The sequence below is a fragment of the Bombina bombina genome, chromosome 2 (genome assembly GCF_027579735.1).
Source record: "Bombina bombina isolate aBomBom1 chromosome 2, aBomBom1.pri, whole genome shotgun sequence".
NCBI classification, from domain to species: domain Eukaryota; kingdom Metazoa; phylum Chordata; class Amphibia; order Anura; family Bombinatoridae; genus Bombina; species Bombina bombina.
The window spans coordinates 933,036,388-933,056,365 of NC_069500.1; the positions used below are offsets into that span (position 1 = coordinate 933,036,388).

General features: G+C 38.6%; 1 protein-coding gene across 7 annotated transcripts in view; it reads left to right on the forward strand.

Moving 5' to 3' along the window:
• MAPK10 (mitogen-activated protein kinase 10) overlaps nucleotides 1-19,978 on the forward strand; it is a 283,673-nt gene that overhangs the window by 87,687 nt on the left and 176,008 nt on the right. For 2 of the 7 annotated variants that reach the window (XM_053700780.1, XM_053700775.1), the window contains exon 6: nucleotides 14,752-14,823. The exons of the other annotated variants lie outside the window; for them this stretch is intronic. In XM_053700780.1, coding sequence (XP_053556755.1) covers nucleotides 14,752-14,823 — 72 coding nt within the window. The remainder of the gene's footprint in view (nucleotides 1-14,751; nucleotides 14,824-19,978) is intronic. 7 annotated transcript variants of the gene reach the window in all.

The following is a 19,978-nucleotide window of genomic DNA, read 5'->3' on the forward strand; positions in this document are numbered from 1 at the left end:
GAAGGTTCTCGGTCTTCCCTTCAGTTTGTTTCTGGTCCTCGTCTCCTATTTTAGGCATGGAGGTCTCCCTTCTTGTGTCGGGAGGAACTAGCTTGCCCAGACTTGCTTCTGGATCCTAAAGTATCTTCTCCCCTCTAAAGGGATGGTGTCACTGATTATTTCCAATTCCTTCCTGGCCCTTTAATTTTACCTACACTCACACCTTGTAAGGTTATTTAAACCCTGGACACGCCCTCTCCCTTGCTTCAGTATTGTTGTTCATTCAGGTACTAGCAGCCATACAGTGCAGCCACAGGGATTCTCTTTTCTCTGAGGAATATTACCTGCTCTAAGGATAATTGCTTCAATAACAGGAAGCCTCTTCTGCCTATCTTCGAAGGATAGATTCCTATTACTCCTCAAGTTTATTGGATACTTTGTTTGCACAGGACTAACACCTATTGCCTCAGCACAGGCATTACTTGGAGCCGACTACTACCGCCTGCTACATCTCTCTAACCGCACTTGCGGTCATCTCTGCTGGCGAAATCTACCACCTTTAAACAGGACCTTATTTACAAATCAGGAATCTAAGTTTATCACCGCAAAGAACTTTTCCTACCTACAGCACGATTCTGTTGTCTACTCCAGCTTACACACGCCCCCAACTGTGAGCGTGTTCCTTCCTCTATCTATGCCTGTCAGCATTACCCACTCCACAGCACAGAGCGTTACTCAGACACAGCAGCCTGTCAGCTCCGGCAGCTCAACAGCCCACAGCATTACACAGAGGCAACAGCCTGACAGCTCTCACTGCTCTGCAGCACCTGGCTACAGAGAGACTCTACAGCCTCTCAGTCTCTGCTTCTTTAACCTCACTTACAGAACTGCAGGCACACTATTACAGTGTATTCAACAAATTCCTGGACTACTAATAACATATCCTCAAGTTCCTATAGTTAACCATACTAGATATTCAGATGGCATTAACCCTATGTGCTTAAAGGATTCCTTGCCACAGGTTAACCTCAATCTGTTCCTACTTCTTTAGGACCTACAGTTCTTTCCAACTCCAATATTCTAACCTGATTCAGAAATACTGGTCAGGTTATACGAATTCAATAGTAACTGATTCGCCAAGACCAACAGATACATTGTAAAACACTCACTGTATCTTTGCTAAAGGCATACATTCTACTATATTCCGCAGTTGAGATCCACAAGGATAACTACTTCTTACAGATGGAGGGTTTGTCTAGCTAGTTCTGGTTTGTAGGGACAACCTGCCAGGTTAATCTGGGTTGGCTTAGCTGCCAGGCAATCAGAAGATTGCAGATGGTCCCTACTGTTGTTCTTTTCTCTGGTATAGTTCAGAGGTAGTTTTCTTTGCTATCTGTTGTTACTTGGTTCCAGATATCATGAATCTTAGAAGTGTTCCATTATTTTGTTAGGGCCTACTGCCTGCGGCAGGACCGGCAAGTCTTCTCCTGCTCCTTTTGGGGTTGGATTTATCCTTCAGGAGTTACCTCGGTTTTCCTTTGTACCTGTACAGGAGGTGGTTTTTTAATCTTATTCAAGGACCTATTTAGTTTGTAGTGGCATTTCCACGAGTCATAGTTCATGTGTTGCTCTATTACATTATGTTTTTCTTTTTGCTGTCTCTTACTATCCGAGTTTTTTTTGGTCGTCTATCCATTGTCCAAATGGGACAAGGTTCTTCCTTTTTTTTTGGGAACTGTTACCTTTAGGTTATTTTTTTCTGGGGAGTGCAAGGTTTGGAAGCTGATTAGCTTCCTCCTTGTTGGTGGAGGTGTGTGTTTAGCCGGCTTTAGGAGTCAGCGGGTTTTGAGCCTCCTCAGAGGTCTATGACTCAGTTCGAGTGCGGTGACATCTTTGTGGGTCTCTGACATGAGTTCCTATGGTTCTGATTGTTGGACGGCTGCTCGGTCCTCCTATCATCCTAATAAGCCTTCTGGAGTTCTTTTTGAAGACTGTGGTGCCCTCAGATTGGGCCACCTCTTATTGTCCCTCCCATTAGCATTCAGTGTCCTCTGTAGCTTTGGTATACTTGCAGCTGTGGACTCTCCCTGTATTTAGAAGGAAAACATAAATTATGACTTACCAGATAATTTTCTTTCCTTCGATACAGGGAGAGTTTACAGCTCCTGCCTGTGCTCTCTGGTGGGTGGCCCTAAATTTAAACAGTTTTTTCTTCTGGCACATTTTTCACTCTGATATTTCTCCTACTGTTCCTTGTTCCCTCGGCAGAATGACTGAGAGATGGAGGAAGTGGGGGAGGTATTTAAGCCTTTGGCTGGGGTGTCTTTGCCTCCTCCTGATGGCCAGGTTCTGTATTCCCACAAGTAATGAATGCAGCTGTGGACTCTCCCTGTATCGAAGGAAAGAAAATTATCTGGTAAGTTATAATTTATGTTTTTTTAATAAGCATAGAATTTAAGTTACTCTCCTCTGTTCATGGCTACCACAGTGCTGAAATTTACCTTCTATTGCATTCCTGTGCTGACATGTTTGCACATGTGCAGCAAAACTCCTTCAGATACTTGCAGTGAAACCTAAATTCTAAAATGGCAGCACCTTTAATCTGACAGAGGTGCATAAAATGTATTTATTGTTTATATATTTAATATAAATATAACTATACAGTTAATGTCCCTGTCAGGTAACCATTGAGATTACATCTCTGCAAAGTTTTCCTCTTAAGGACATGATGAGCCCACGGATCATCTTTATTACTTATGGGATATTCTCCTCCTGCCTGCAGGAGGCGGCAAAGAGCACCTACAGCAAAGCTGTTAAATAGTCCCTCCCTTCCCCTCCATCCCAGTCATTCTCTTTGCCTACGTTAGTAATAGGAGATGGCAAAGTGAGGTGTTAGAAAAAGATTCTTCAATCAAGAGTTTGTTATTTTTAAGTAGTGCCAGATTGTACTACTTTGCTCTGGGGTGAGCCTAGACCTAATCAATCTCTACAGTAGGGTTTTTTGGTGGCTTTAAGGCATTAGGAACTGGTGGGACATAATTCTCACTGCACCTCCTAAGATGTTGCTGCCCCATTATAGATAGCCTAAGCACATGGTAACTCAGGCTGATCTGCTTCCACAGGGCTATGAGACGGAGCAGTAGGACCTGTTGGACAACCCTGTTATCAGGCCGCATGGAGGTAAGTGCTATTTATTTTTCATTCTGGAACCACAGGCAGAGTGATTATGGCACTTTACTTACCCTTATTTTTACACTTGTATTATGCTGCTAGTGCAGCTCCGGGACAAAACTCCTCTTATTATGATATAGGGTTATGTTGTGGCACAATCAGTATGTACAGGCACTGGGGAGACTGCTTTTATTATTTTTATTAGGGCTCCGATGAACTTGTTGTGTTTTTTAACATGGATACTGGGCTAGATAGGCTTATTTGATGTACGCCCATGATGGGACCGGGCCTATTTCTGCACGCTTCCTCATTCTGTCTGCTTCCCAGGCTGAGAAGTCGCATGGAGTTCTGTTACCGCATGGCCTCTGTCTACAAGGTAATGGCCAGGCGGTGGTAGTGCTCCTGGCAAGCGGTGTGTTCTGTTTTTCCACCGGTCCTCTGATATCGGCATCCGGTGGTCCTGGGAGGTCGATCGCTTGTTTGGTGGCAGGTAGGCACCGCAGCAGGCTGCTGAGGTGTAGATGTGTCTTGAAAAGCGTTATTTTGTATTTTTTTGCTATAATATAAAAACGGCAGTACAAATTTTTTGTTTAGAATTTAAAAGCCTATCCCTTGGTGCTGTTTTAAAGTCACAGTTGCATGTATTTTTTTTTTTAAAAAAGTTTTTATTTTATGTGAGAGATGGATACTGAAGCTGATCAATCTGCTCTTTGTTCTATGTGCTTGAATGCTCAGGTTGAACCCCCTATTCCTTTTTGTCCCTCATGTGTTGAGAGGGCCTTGAGTTACAAAGACAGGATATTTCATGATCAAGCCTCTTCTAAGACGGATGCTTCTCAGGGGTCTCAAGATGAGTTTCAAAGTATTTTGCAGCCGTCTCCCCAAATGTCCCAAGAGATTTTGCCCGCTCAAGCAGTGCCCTGTACTAATACTTTAGCTTCAAATATTTCTTTAATGGATATAGCTAAGGTAGTGTCTTCTTCTTTTTCTGATACATTATCTGCCTTTCCCATGTTTATAACAGACGTAAGAGGAGTGACCATGGAGTCAGTATGGATACTGATGCATTGGTGTCATTTTCAAATTTACACCAAGAGCATGAGTTGGAGGGTTCGGAGTCTTTGCCGGAGGGTGAACTTTCTGATTCTGGAAGTTCTGTTCCCCTTTCAGATTTGGAGGTGGTTTCTTTCAGGTTTAAGTTAGAACACCTCCGCCTGTTACTCAGGGAGGTATTATCAACTTTAGATGATTGTGACTCTACAGTAGTATTGACTCCTGAAAAGTTGTGTAAGATGGATAAATATTTTGAAATTCCCTCGTATTCAGATGTTTTTCCAATACCTAAGAAGACTTTAGAGACTATTTCTAAGGAATGGTATAGACCAGGTATTCCTTTTTCTCCATCACCGGTTTGAGAGAGGCGTTCTTATCTTGTGTAAGAGACCTCTCCTCCATGGGAGTAATTGCTCCAGTTCCTATTCAGGAACAAGGAGAAGCTTTTTATTCCAATCTGTTCGTAGTTCCCAAAAAAGAGGGAACTTTCAGGCCAATCTTAGACCTCAAGAGTCTAAACAAATTTCTCAGAATTCCATCACTCAAGATGGAGACTATTCACACTATTCTACCCCTGATCCAGGAGGGTCAATTCATGATGACGGTGGACCTAAAGGATGCATATTTTCATGTTCCTATTCACAAGGAACAACACAAATTCCTGAGATTTGCATTTCTGGACAAACATTTCCAGTTTGTGGCTCTTCCATTTGAGTTGGCCACAGCACCCAGAATTTTCACAAAGGTGCTTGGTTCTCTTTTGGCGGTCCTAAGACCAAGGGGCATTGCAGTAGCGCCTTACCTGGATGATATTCTAATCCAGGCGCCATCTTGCCATCAAGCAAAGTCTCATACCGACATTGTCATAGTCTTCCTGAGATCTCACGGGTGGAAGGTTAATCTAGAAAAGAGTTCTCTAGTTCCAAAGACAAGGGTTACCTTTTTGGGAACTTTAATAGATTATGTTCAAATGAGGAATTTTCTGACATAAGTCAGGAAATCAAAGATTATAGATACTCCAAACCACTCCGAAATCCATCTGTGGCAAAGTGTATGGAGGTAATCGGATTGATGGTAGCGGCGATGGACATTGTCCCATTTGCTCGGTTCCATCGCAGACCTCAGCAGCTGAACATGCTCAGACAGTGGAATGGAGATTATGTGGACTTGTCTCCTCAAATAGTCATGGAGAAGGAGACAAGAGACTCTCTTTAATGGTGGTTGTCTCTGGATCATCTTTCTCAGGGAACCTGCTTTCGCAGACCTTCCTGGGTGATTGTGACAACAGGCACCAGTCTTTTAGGATGGAGAGCCGCCTGGGGTTCTCTGAAGACTCAGGGGGTGTGGGCCCGAGTGGAGTCTCTTCTTCCTATCAACATTCTGAAACTGAGAGCAATTTTCAATACGCTTCTGGCCTGGCCTCAGTTGGCCTCGGCCTGGTTCATCAGATTTCAGTCGGACAACATAACGACTGTCGCCTACATCAATCATCAGGGAGGAACGAGGAGTTCCTTGGCGATGTCAGAAGTATCCAAGATCATTCAGTGGGTGGAGAACCGCTCTTGTCATCTGTCAGCAATCCACATCCCAGGGGTGGACAACTGGGAGGTGGATTTTTTGAGCAGACAGACTTTCCATCCAGGCGAGTGGGAACTTCATCCGGAAGTGTTCTCAAGTCTGATCCTCAAATGGGGTCAACCGGAATTGGATCTCATGGCATCTCGACAGAATGCCAAGCTTCCGAGGTACAGGTCGAGGCGGAACTGATAGATGCTCTGGCAGTTCCTTAGTCCTTCAAGCTAGCATACCTATTTCCCCCGTTTGCACTTCTTCCTCAGGTCATTGCTCAAATCAAACAGGAGAGGGCTCCGGTGATCCTCATTGCTCCAGCCTGGCCTCACAGGACTTGGTTTGCGGACCTGGTAGACATGTCGTCTCTACCACCCTGGAGACTTCCGTTGAGGAAGAATCTTCTCATTCAAGGTCCCTTCTTTCACCCAAATCTAGTTTATCTGAAGCTGACTGCTTGGAAATTGAATGTTTGATTTTGTCAAAACGAGGTTTTTCTGATGCGGTCATTGAGACCTTGGTTCAGACTCGTAAGCCGGTAACTAGAAAGATTTACCATAAGATATGGCGTAAATATCTTTATTGGTGCGAATCTAATGGCTACTCGTGGATTAGGATTCCGAGAATTTTAGCTTTTCTCCAAGAGGGATTGGAGAAGTTTGTCGACTAGTTCTTTAAAGGGTCAGATTTCGGCCTTGTCGGTGTTACTACATAAACGTCTGGCAGAGGTTCCAGATGTTCAATCTTTCTGTCAGGCTCTGGTCAGAATCAGACCTGTATTTAAGCCTATTGCTCCTCCATGGAGTCTTAATTTGGTTCTTAATGTTCTTCAAGGGGTTCCATTTGAACCTATGCATTCTTTGGACATTAAACTTCTGTCTTGGAAAGTTTTATTTCTGGTTGCTATTTCTTCTAGAGTGTCCAAGCTCTCAGCGTTGCAATGCACTTCCCCTTACCTCATTTTTCATGCAGATAAGGTTGTCTTGCGTACCAAGTTGGGTTTTCTTCCTAAGGTAGTTTTGGCCCGTAACATTAACCAGGAGATTGTTGTACCCTCATTGTGCCCTAATCCTTCTTCTCAGAAGGAGCGTCTTTTGCACAATCTTGATGTTGTTCGTGCTTTGAAGTTTTATTTACAGGCGACGAAGGATTTTCGTTAGTCTTCCTCTTTATTTGTTGTTATCTCAGGGAAACGAAGGAGTCAAAAGGCGACAGCTACTTCACTTTCTTTCTGGTTGAGGAGTATCATTCGCTTTGTTTATGAAACCGCTGGCAAGCAGCCTCCTGAGAGGATTACGTCTCATTCTACTAGAGCTGTGGCTTCTTCATGGGCATTCAAGAATGAAGCGACTGTTGAACAGATTTGTAAAGCTGCTACTTGGTCCTCTCTTCACACTTTTTTGAAATTCTACAAATTTGATACTTTTGCCTCAGCTGAGGCGACTTTTGGGAGAAAGGTTCTTCAAGCAGTGGTGCCTTCCGTTTAGGTATCTTGTCTTGTCCCTCCCGTATCATCTGTGTCCTCTAAGCTTGGGTATTGTATCCCATAAGTAATGAAGATGATCCGTGGACTCGTCATGTCCTTAAGAGGAAAAGAAAATTTATTCTTACCTGATAAATTTGTTTCCTCTTGGACATGACGAGTCCACGGCCCGCCCTGTCTGTTTAGACAGGATGTTATTTTTTCTAAACTTCAGACACCTCTGCACCTTTGGTTTTTCCTTTCTCTTCCTAACTTCGGTCGAATGACTGGGTTGGAGGGGAAGGGAGGGACTATTTAACAGTTTTGCTGTAGGTGCTATTTGCCGCCTCCTGCAGGCAGGAGGAAAATATCCCATAAGTAATGAAGATGATCCGTGGACTTGTCATGTCCAAGAGGAAACAAATTTATCAGGTAAGAATACATTTTCTTTTTAATGCATTGCAGAAATTTGAAGTGTTGGTTAAGCTTTCCAGTTGATGTAAAGTATATTGGTTATTTGGTGATACCTAATAGCATCATGCAAGAAGTTGGTCATTTTACCCAACATGGTTCACAGTCAGTGACTACTTGTGCTGTTATGACTCAGCTACATAGTATTTATTGAAAAATGCATTGATTTTTCATTGTGTCTTTTGAGTAAAAATGCCACCCACAGGGAGTTTTAATTCTTTGCTCTAAGCTTTCATTAACAAACCTCTCAGCTGAAAATCGTTGTTTGTAATGCAGTTATTTTCCCAGTGTTATTTTAGCAGCAGTTACTTAATTTGCAACTTCCAGGCAAAAGTTATAGCAAATGAATATTTTACTAATAAACTCTACAAATTGACTGATTTTTAACGGACTAATATTATAGTAATATATGCTAAATATAAATTTGCTTAAAATTATACTTTATTTCTTTTTTAGAAATTGCTTTATTATAATTGCACCTGAGTATAATGGTGCATGCATCATGTAGATTAGAGCAACACTTGCTTTGCAGTGGGTGATAATGTATAATAAAATAACAAATAGAAAAAATAGGACAAAGTGTGCCAAACAAAAAGGGTTTCTATGCCATATACAGCTTTATGCTTTGATTCAAATATGTTGAAATAAGTTGATCTATCCATAGGGAAGTCACCCATGACATCACTGAAGCCTAAAAATACGGGGCTATTATAAATAAATAGCTGCATTAATAATTTTGGCTCTGTACTTCTTTCATTTCAGTTTATTATACACCCTTTTTCTTTGTTAAAGTATTTTTGCTGTATTGTTTATGTTAAAACTAACCCTTTAGTAACACCTTAAATGGACACTGAACCCAAATTTTTTCTTTCGTGATTCAGATAGAGCGTGCAATTTTAAGCAACTTTCTAATTTACTCCTTTTTACTTTAGATGCCGCCCCATTTTTGGTGAACAACCTGGGTTGTTCTTGCTGATTAAATTCACCCTTGCTGGATAAATTCACCCACCAATAAAAAAGTGCTGTCCAGAGTACTGAACCAAAAATTATCTGGCTCATTAGCTTAGATGCCTTCTTTATCAAATAAAGATAGCAAGAGAACGACGAAAAATTGATAATAGGAGTAAATTAGAAAGTTGCTTAAAATTGCATGTTCTATCTGAATCATGAAAGAAATTGTTTTGGGGTTCAGTGTCCCTTTAAGTACTATATTCAACACAAAAAAAGTTAATAAAATGATTAAAGGGACATTCCAGTCAAAAGATAAATGCACATAGATTAATTACATATTTGACTAGAAACATATTTGCAATATACTATTAATACAATATGTATTACCAAAAATGTTTCTAGTAAAAGTTATCACTGTTTTAGAGTTAACATTTTTCTCTGAAAGTTCATGTGAAGCATAGCTAGATATTGTTACAGCACCCACATTTTAAATGTTGCAGCTGCTCATCCCTGGGGGTTGTATGATGTCAGCAATTAACAAATTGAGTCATTAACAGATGGTACAAGCACCTTTAACTCTCTGAGCAAGTGCTGTGTTTAAAATGCTGGTGCACGGTGCATACTTAAAGGGACACTGAACCCAAATTTTTCTTTTGTGATTCAGATAGAATATGACATTTTAAGCAACTTTCTAATTTACTCCTATTATCAAATTTGATTCATTCTCTTGGTATCTTTATTTGAAATGCAAGAATGTAAGTTTAGATGCCGGCCCATTTTTGGTGAACAACCTGGGTTGTTCTTGCTGGTTGGTGGATGAATTTATCCACCAATAAAAAAGTGCTATCCAGAGTCTTGAACCAGAAAAAAAAGCTTAGATGCCTTCTTTTTTAAATAAATATACCAAGACAATGAAGAAAAATTGATAATAGGAGTAAATTAGAAAGTTGCTTATAATTGCATGCTCTATCTGAATCACGAAAGAAAAAATTTTGTTTCAGTATCCCTTTAAACACACTTTTAAAACAACTATATGTATAATACAAAATTGCTTCTGTTCAATACCAAAATGCACCCATGTGGTTTCCAATTTAGGCTGGAATATCCCTTTAATATCTGTGGGTATAATCATGTGAAATGGATATTCAAATATATTTTGTATTGCATTTTGCTTTCAAAATAAGCATATACACATTCAATTTTCAAAAAATTTGCTTAGGACAATTCTTTGGTTTTTAATAATTAAACTATTAAATTAGCAGGTACTAGAATTAGGGGACATATGATATTTATGCATTAGATCCACATAGCAAAAAAACTTTTAAATGCATTTAAATCCTCAGTAAACATTAAGTAAATGCTACACATAATGATGAATTAAAACTTTAACATAAGAATAATATGCAGGTTTATTATTTTTAATTACATAAGTACATGTTGTAACCTAAGTTTCCCTAGTTTTAAAAGTCCTATTCTAAGGCCTTTTTTCATTTGTGAATAGTATAGTTCTGTCTTTTTAAATGTAATATTACAATCAGCACTTCATTAGTTTCTGTATAGATATCTTCAGTACCATGGACAGCAGCTGAAAAACAGCACCATATTTGCTTATAACATAGTTTATGCTAGTACCCTTAAAATAACATATGTAGAATTTTATCATTATCTCCTTTTCCTGTAATTTAATTCTAAAAATTGTATGTTTTTTAATTCTGAGAATTGGTGCACACTGCAGTATTCACATGCTTAACCCCTTAATGACCATAGCACTTTTCCATTTTCTGTCCATTTGGGACCAAGGCTATTTTTCAATTTTTGCTGTGTTTGTGTTTAGCTGTAATTTTCCTCTTACTCATTTACTGTACCCACACATATTATATACCGTTTTTCTTGCCATTAAATGGACTTTCAAAAGATACCATTATTTTCATCATATCTTATAATTTACTATAATTTTTTTTATAAAATATGAGGAAAAAATGGAAAAAAACACACTTTTTCTAACTTGACCCCCAAATTCTGTTACACATCTACAACCACCATAAAACACTGATGCTAAATAGTTTCCAAATTTTGTCCTGAGTTTAGAAATACACAATGTTTACATGTTCTTTGCTTTTTTTGCAAGTTATAGGGCAATAAATACAACTAGCACTTTGCTATTTCCAAACCACTTTTTTCAAAATTAGCGCTAGTTACATTGGGACACTGATATCTTTCAGGAATCCCTGAATATCCCTTGACATGTATCTATATTTTTTTAGAAGACATCCCAAAGTATTGATCTAAACCCATTTTGGTATATTTCATGCCACCATTTCAAAATGCGATCAAATAAAAAAAAAATTTCACTTTTTCAAACATTTTTTCACAAACTTTAGGTTTCTCACTGAAATTATTTACAAACAGCTTGTGCAATTATGGCACAAATGGTTGTAAATATGGCGTTGGCGTCGCTTTTTGGTAATTAGAAGGCCACTAAATGCCACTGCGCACCACACGTGTATTATGCCCAGCAGTGAAGGGGTTAATTAGGGAGCATGTAGGGAGCTTGCAGGGTTAATTTTAGCTTTAGTGTAGTGTAGTAGACAACCCCAAGTATTGATCTAGGCCCATTTTGGTATATTTCATGCCACCATTTCACCGCCAAATGCGATTAAATAAAAAATAAAAAAAAATTTCCACAATTTTAGGTTTCTCACTGAAATCATTTACAAACAGCTTGTGCAATTATGGCACAAATGGTTGTAAATGCTTCTCTGGGATTCCCTTTCTTCAGAAATAGCAGACATATGGCTTTGGCATTGCTTTTTGGTAATTAGAAGGCTTCAAAATGTTGCTGCGCACCACACGTGTATTATGTCCAGCAGTGCAGGGGTTAATTAGGGAGCTTGTAGGGAGCTTGTAGGGTTAATTTTATCTTTAGTGTTGTGTAGAAGACAACCCAAAGTATACCCCCCCAAACAGCTCTCTAACCCTCCCCCTCTAACTTATTGGTAGCCATCTTGGGTACTGGCAGCTGTCTGCCAGTACCCAGATTACAGTAAAATCTTTTTTTTTATTTTTTTATTTTTATATTTTTCTGTAGTGTAGCTTGCTCCCCCCAAAGAGCAACCCCCCCACCCCCTCCCAGATCCCTTAGATTTATTTTAAATTGTTGGACCTCTCAGTGCCACTTTTTTTTCCATTATATTTCTGTAGTGTAGTGGTTCCCACACGCTCCCTACCCGTGCACGCGCCTGCCCCCGCCCCGTGCATGACCCCAGTGATCCCGCCCATGATCCTGCCCCCCTCCACATCACACGGCCCATCGATGGTCGCCCACCAGCCTCCCAGACTGGTTCCCACCCACCAACGATACCGGCCATCGATGTCCAGTGCAGAGTGGCTCTCTCTGCATCGGATGGCCAAGGGGGGTTATTGCAGGATGCCTCGATATCGATATCGAGACATCACTGCAATAACCGGAAAGCGGCTGGAAGTGATCAGGATCGCTTCCACTGCTTTCCAAGACCAAGGACGTACGCCATATGTCCTCGGTCATTAACTGTACTTTTTTGAGGATGTACGGCGTATGTTCTTGGTCCTTAAGGGGTTAAAGGGACACTGAACCCAATTTTTTTTCTTTCGTGATTCAGATAGAGCATGCAACTTTCTAATTTACTCCTATTATATTTTTTCTTCATTCTCTTGCTATCTTTATTTGAAAAAGAAGGCATCTAGGCTAAGGAACCATCCATATTTTGGTTCAGTACTCTGGACAGCACTTGTTTATTGGTGGGTGAATTTATCCACCAATGGGCCGGCATCTAAACTTACATTCTTACTTTTCAAATAAAGATACCAAGAGAATGAAGACAATTTGATAATAGGAGTAAATTACAAAGCTGCTTAAAATTTGGGTTCGAAAGAAAAGATTTGGGTTCAGTGTCCCTTTAAAGGGATATTAGACAGTAAAACCAAATATTCTAAATCAAAGTAAACATGAAAAGAAGTAGACTGTAAAAAAACAGTAAACACCATATAAATTATGCTGTATTCTGCCTGTTCTGAGCATGGGCAAATCTGATTCCCTGTTTTTCTAGTCTATGCACTTAATACTAAACATGCTCATCTTACTCTAGAAGTTTTATGAAATCAAGCTAGATAAACCTTCCTATAGAAACAACAGCTCCTTGTAGGCATGTGACTGAAAGTAATGGAAACTGCACACATTAAGTTTTTTTTGTTTGTTATAGAAATAAAAAGTAAAATCTATTTAGAATGATGTATAATACATAATGCAGTGATTTCTATTAAGTTAAATCCACTGATGAGTGCTGTTTTATTGCAACAATGAAACAGACTGTTTCATATCCTCTTAAAGGGTCGGTAAATTCACAGTTAAGAAAATCTTCTGCAATGTTCATTGGTAGCATTACATTGAAACTGCATTATTTATTTTCAATAAATATTCATAATTAGATGTTTTATTTAATCTTATTTTTTTGTCTGCAACTGTTAATTGCCATTCGTTCCCCAACCCCTCCATGACATATCTAAGATTGGCGGTATAGAGAAATTCTGTTCTTCCCACATGCAAAATATTTACACGCCCACCTTTCCTCCCACTAAAGCTCACTCACACTTATGTCTCTACAGAGCGGCTGTTGCGTCTTATAAAGAATCGACTGCGCATGCATGCTCTCTTATACCTGATGTTCTAAGCATCGATCACTTCACGTGAACGTCGGAAGTTGCGCATGCGCATTCCTGTGTAAAGAAGAAACCAGGAAATAATTATGTCAACGTCTCACATTCACAAATATTTCCCATAGCGCAACAAATATTTTTACACTAGGTGGAAGAACATTACTTACAAATATTAAAAAAAAACTGTGGAGAGGTAGGTGGACAGTCAACATACAAGGGGGCTAAGATTTGGGATCAAATTAATAGTCTAAAAAATTAATTATTTAGAAAGTGATGAATGAAACTTATGTTTAATACATCATGCAAATGTAAATTTGAAGTTTAAATTTCGGAGTATACTGTCCCTTTAACTCTGCCACATACAGTATCTGTCCATAACTAACTTGAGACAGGTGATAAAATGGTGGAGGTTTTTTCATTATGCATAATTTAATCTATTATGGAGAATTTGTTTCTGAGTTTAATGCCCCTTTCAATTTGCAAGATTCACTTCAAGAAAATGCAATCTGCAGTAGAAATTTATAGGTAAAACAGGCTCTGTTTACTTTAAAGTGTCAGTAAACCTTAAAAATAATGTTATATAATTCTGCACATAGTGCAGAATTATATAACATTATATTATCCTTATCTGTATAAACATAATATTCCCTTTTAATTTAAAAAAAAAAACCCGGCTGTTTTACAAACCTGCTCAGCAGAGAGCAGAGAGCGGGTTTGTAAAACAGCCGGGTTTTTTTAAAATTAAAAGGGAATATTATGTTTATACAGATAAGGATAATATAATGTTATATAATTCTGCACTATGTGAAGAATTATACAACATTATTTTTGAGGTTTACTGTCCCTTTAATTTAATTTTTAACCATTTACAGTATAAAGAAGTGTTATGCCAATTTGTATAAGAAATCTTATGGTAACATTTGCAGAATCAAGCAGACGTATTGGAAATCAACCTAAAAAGAATGAAGACATATTTTTTTTCAAAGATCTTACCCACTTAAACAGCCTATGATTAACAGGACATTTTCATCTAAATTTAAAAATGTTATTTTTTGTTGTAAAACAGATGCTTCTGTACTAGGGGAAAAAATATTTTCTTGTATTATGGTTGTGGGGTCTTTCACTGCCTATAGTGATCATATAACCATTAATTCCTGTCAGTTTCAATAGATAATGATTTCTCTGAACCTTTTATCATGCAAACAAAAATTTATGTTGAAAAAAATGTGTTCTTCCGTATTGATAAAAAAAAAATTTTTAGTTTAATATTCCTTTAAATTTGGTGATAGAATTAATTTAGTTTCCCATCTACTATAAGATGTGTGGTAATATTAACACAGTCCTCCAGGCACATTATTGTAAGGTTGCGTCTTTGTTTATTTTCATCTCACTTTCGTTTTCAGTTGACATGTGGTCTATGGGGTGCATCATGGGAGAACTAATTAGAGGTACTGTACTGTTTCCTGGGACTGATCGTATCCTTATTAAATACCATTTGCTCAGTATTCCAATTCCTTTATTTGGTCTGTAACGTATATGAATAAAATAAATAACTGAAGGTTACAGAGAATGACATTAGTGCAGTTTTAATGTCTAATTTGCATGTTGTTTATCTCATTAGAATTATTACTTTGTTAGCAGAATTTTAAGGAGTATGTATGTAAAATAGCCATAGCCATTATTTTAAATATGGTACTGCAATATTGAAATACTGTAGATTCAATTTAAAAAATATTGGGTTAGATAATGAGTGGTAAGTAACCTGTTGCTTGCAAACAAAAAGGGGTTGATCATGGCTCTTTTCACGCGTCGTAAGTAGCCCACGTATTACAGGTTGAAAGTAAACTCATTAGCTTGAGTGCAATTAATTTAATGGGTGTCTGGATAGTGTGACTTCAGAGCTCTGGTTAACTGTTATGCTTGACTAAAAGGTTGCACAAAACACAAAAAAAAATACATTTAAAAGTACAGTTACACTCATAATAACACTCTATAATAAAAAAAAAAAAAATTTTAAATTGCAGCAAAAAATTATAAGGGCTCAAAGATATGAGATCTCAGGTGTTACAAAAAAGGCATGAAAAGAGATTTAACATAGAGATACATACTGTACATATACATGTCTAAATATGTGTGTGTGTATATATATATATATATATACAGGGAGTGCAGAATTATTAGGCAAATGAGTATTTTGACCACATCATCCTCTTTATGCATGTTGTCTTACTCCAAGCTGTATAGGCTCGAAAGCCTACTACCAATTAAGCATATTAGGTGATGTGCATCTCTTTAATGAGAAGGGGTGTGGTCTAATGACATCAACACCCTATATCAGGTGTGCATAATTATTAGGCAACTTCCTTTCCTTTGGCAAAATGGGTCAAAAGAAGGACTTGACAGGCTCAGAAAAGTAAAAAATAGTGAGATATCTTGCAGAGGGATGCAGCACTCTTAAAATTGCAAAGCTTCTGAAGCGTGATCATCGAACAATCAAGCGTTTCATTCAAAATAGTCAACAGGGTCGCAAGAAGCGTGTGGAAAAACCAAGGCGCAAAATAACTGCCCATGAACTGAGAAAAGTCAAGCGTGCAGCTGCCAAGATGCCACTTGCCACTAGTTTGGCCATATTTCAGAGCTGCAACATCACTGGAGTGCCCAAAAGCACAAGGTGTGCAATACTCAGAGACATGGCCAAGGTAAGAAAGGCTGAAAGACGACCACCACTGAACAAGACACACAAGCTGAAACGTCAAGACTGGGCCAAGAAATATCTCAAGACTGATTTTTCTAAGGTTTTACGGACTGATGAAATGAGAGTGAGTCTTGATGGGTCAGATGGATGGGCCTGTGGCTGGATTGGTAAAGGGCAGAGAGCTCCAGTCCGACTCAGACGCCAGCAAGGTGGAGGTGGAGTACTGGTTTGGGCTGGTATCATCAAAGATGAGCTTGTGGGGCCTTTTCGGGTTGAGGATGGAGTCAAGCTCAACTCCCAGTCCTACTGCCAGTTTCTGGAAGACACCTTCTTCAAGCAGTGGTACAGGAAGAAGTCTGCATCCTTCAAGAAAAACATGATTTTCATGCAGGACAATGCTCCATCACACGAGTCCAAGTACTCCACAGCGTGGCTGGCAAGAAAGGGTATAAAAGAAGAAAATCTAATGACATGGCCTCCTTGTTCACCTGATCTGAACCCCATTGAGAACCTGTGGTCCATCATCAAATGTGAGATTTACAAGGAGGGAAAACAGTACACCTCTCTGAACAGTGTCTGGGAGGCTGTGGTTGCTGCTGCACGCAATGTTGATGGTGAACAGATCAAAACACTGACAGAATCCATGGATGGCAGGCTTTTGAGTGTCCTTGCAAAGAAAGGTGGCTATATTGGTCACTGATTTGTTTTTGTTTTGTTTTTGAATGTCAGAAATGTATATTTGTGAATGTTGAGATGTTATATTGGTTTCACTGGTAAAAATAAACAATTGAAATGGGTATATATTTGTTTTTTGTTAAGTTGCCTAATAATTATGCACAGTAATAGTCACCTGCACACACAGATATCCCCCTAACATAGCTATAACTAAAAACAAACTAAAAACTACTTCCAAAACTATTCAGCTTTGATATTAATGAGTTTTTTAGGTTCATTGAGAACATGGTTGTTGTTCAATAATAAAATTAATCCTCAAAAATACAACTTGCCTAATAATTCTGCACTCCCTGTATATATATATATATATATATATATATATATATATATATATATATATATATACACATATACAGTATCCCACAAAAGTGAGTACACCCCTCACATTTTTGTAAATATTTTATTATATCTTTTCATGTGACAACACTGAAGAATGCTACAATGTTAAGCAGTGAGTGTACAGCCTGTATAACAGTGTAAATTTGCTGTCCCCTCACAATAACTCAACACACAGCCATTAATATCTAAATCATTGGCAACAAAAGTGAGTACACTCCGAAGTGGAAATGTCCAAATTGGGCCCAATTAGCTATTTTCCTTAAATAGAAAAAATAGGCGGCACTCAAAAAAGGCTTCACAGAAATAAAGATAAAAACACTGCTTTATTTCAAATGTATAAAAATAAACACTCAATAGTGCTAAACAAAAAGCAGAAGGAGTAGGAGACCTTACATGTTTCGTGCCCTGCGGCACTTAATCAGAGGCTTAACCCCCTGCACGTAAGGGAAGGGCTTTATACCAACCACAGCCAATCAAATAAAAGCAACACAACGGTTGCCATATCAACAGCTGTAAGCAGGAATTAAGCCAACCCACAGACAAACGTGCTAAATAAGTACAACACAGATAAAAATATATTTAAAAATCAAATAATTCAACCAATATATCTGATTTAAGACTGTACTCATTCTAAGCCCCAACAATCTATTATGTTATTAATGACAATAATAATGATAACTGAGACAATCCGTCAATGAGAGATTCCAAACTCATTACATAATTAATAAATATGTTCAAACTACCTACATAATTGTTAGTAACTATAATAATGATAAAAACAAGGATACTCCCTCAATAAAAGATTCCTCACTTATAACAAAATTGATATGCTTGAACAATCTACACAATAATGAAATATTAAATACACCAATAATCATCATAACGTTATCATACAAAAATACTTAAAAACATCCTGTAAATTCATGAATTCCCACATCTTTCATAACATTTCATAAAATTTCATAACATTTTTTAAATGTTAATTTTTCTTGACATTTCCAGAATATACTCAATGTACTCTTAGAATATTCCTGGAATATTTTTAGAATGTTTTCAAAATATTTTATTGGAAATGTTTTTAGAAATGGTTTTGGAAATTGGCTGCAAAGTGATGGAAGACATTAATACACCAATAAGAAAATAAAAGGAAACAAAAAAGATCAAAAAAGGAACATAATGGAATGAAATAACAAAAGAATAAAAGAGAAGGCAAGAGAACCCAAGGGGGGACACAAGCTATAATAAATTGTAAATTGAATTAAGTTTTAAAAATTACACGTTTTATTCCACAAAATAGCTGATGTCCAACTCCTTGTTCAAACCTGTAGGTTCCCTAGTACCCAACTTCCAAATCCAGTACAGTTCTTTTTTGGTGAGGACATTAAACCTACCCCCCCATGATGGTTTCTTTGCTACATCTATTACCTTAACCAAAATTTTGGGCTCGTTGGTAAAATGAATCCCATTGAAGTGTTTAGCTACACCAGAGTCCTTGTTATAATTCTTAATATCCCTTTTGTGTTTTCCTATTCTGGAACGTAAGGAATGTGAGGTTTGACCTACTTATTGTACCTGACACAATTCACATTCTAAGAGATATATGACAAAGTTTGTGCCACAATTGGCATAATGCTCCATATTGAAACTCTCGCCAGTAGCAGTACTCTTGAATCTATCACCTAAAGTGATCACTTCGCATGTGACACAATTCCTAGAAAGGCATTTGAAGGTGCCTTTCCTCAATAGCCAATTACTGACATGTTTGCCATGAAGACTAGTGACTGAACTTGGAGATAACGTCTTAGCTAAAGTGGGGGCTTTCTTTGAGACAAATTTCACATTACTTTTAACATTAGATAGAAGATCATCCCCATCCAAAAGACATAGATTTTTCTCAATAATATCACAGAGTTGATTGAACTGTAATGAGAACTCAGTAGAAAACGCTATAGTTTCATCATTAAATCTATGCTCTTTAGGAGACTCTTTGTAATCAGTTGAGACTTGGTTTGAATAAATCTCCCTAACGTGTGTTACTGTTCATTTTACAATTTCTAGGTTATATCCCCTCACAACTAGTCTGTCAATTAATTGATTGGCTTGCTGTTCAAAAAGCTCATCAGAGGGGGGCGTGTCCGGGCAGCGTCCATGATCGGTCGCAAATTCAGTGACTGCTAGGAAAATAAGGTGAATCCTCTGATTACCTACTACTACAGGTCCCACCTAACATTGAGACTGGTATATCTAGTTGGAGAAGTCTGTGCTGAACCTGAGGACATAACTTTTATCCATATGACACCGGCAGTTTTCTGAACTGGACCGTTGAAGTTGGAGGCGGCGTCCTAACTGGTAACCTCCCCCCCCCCGTACCCCGGGGTAAAGTAGTATTGGCTGTCATACTGCTATTCATTTCTCAAGATTAACCATGGAGGAGGCTATGCAGGTCATACAAGAGTTAATGGCTGACTTCGAGCTCTCGCTGTGTAAAAAATTTGACCGGCTTCTGGGCCACATGGAGAGCACCCACGCTAGCATGGATGTACCTAATCTCTGCAAGGCTGTGAATGCAGATCCTATTCGTCTAAGCAGCGCTGCACAATTGGGTCTAATCCCACTCTCAACCGTTAATGAGCTGACGAGCTTCTGTCAAGATTCCCTACCTTCTACTTTGGCCCCTATCCAAGGGGGTACGGCCGGCCCTCCGGAAGGGGAGAATGTGCATCCTGTAGCGCTGTCAGGGACCATTCTGCCTAGTGAGACGCGAGGTCAGCCAGGAGAGTTCCCCAGGTGTGTAGCTGGGTCTTACAATTATCTGGGAGTATTTGACACTACAGACCAAGCCAGGTTGCTAGCGATGAGAA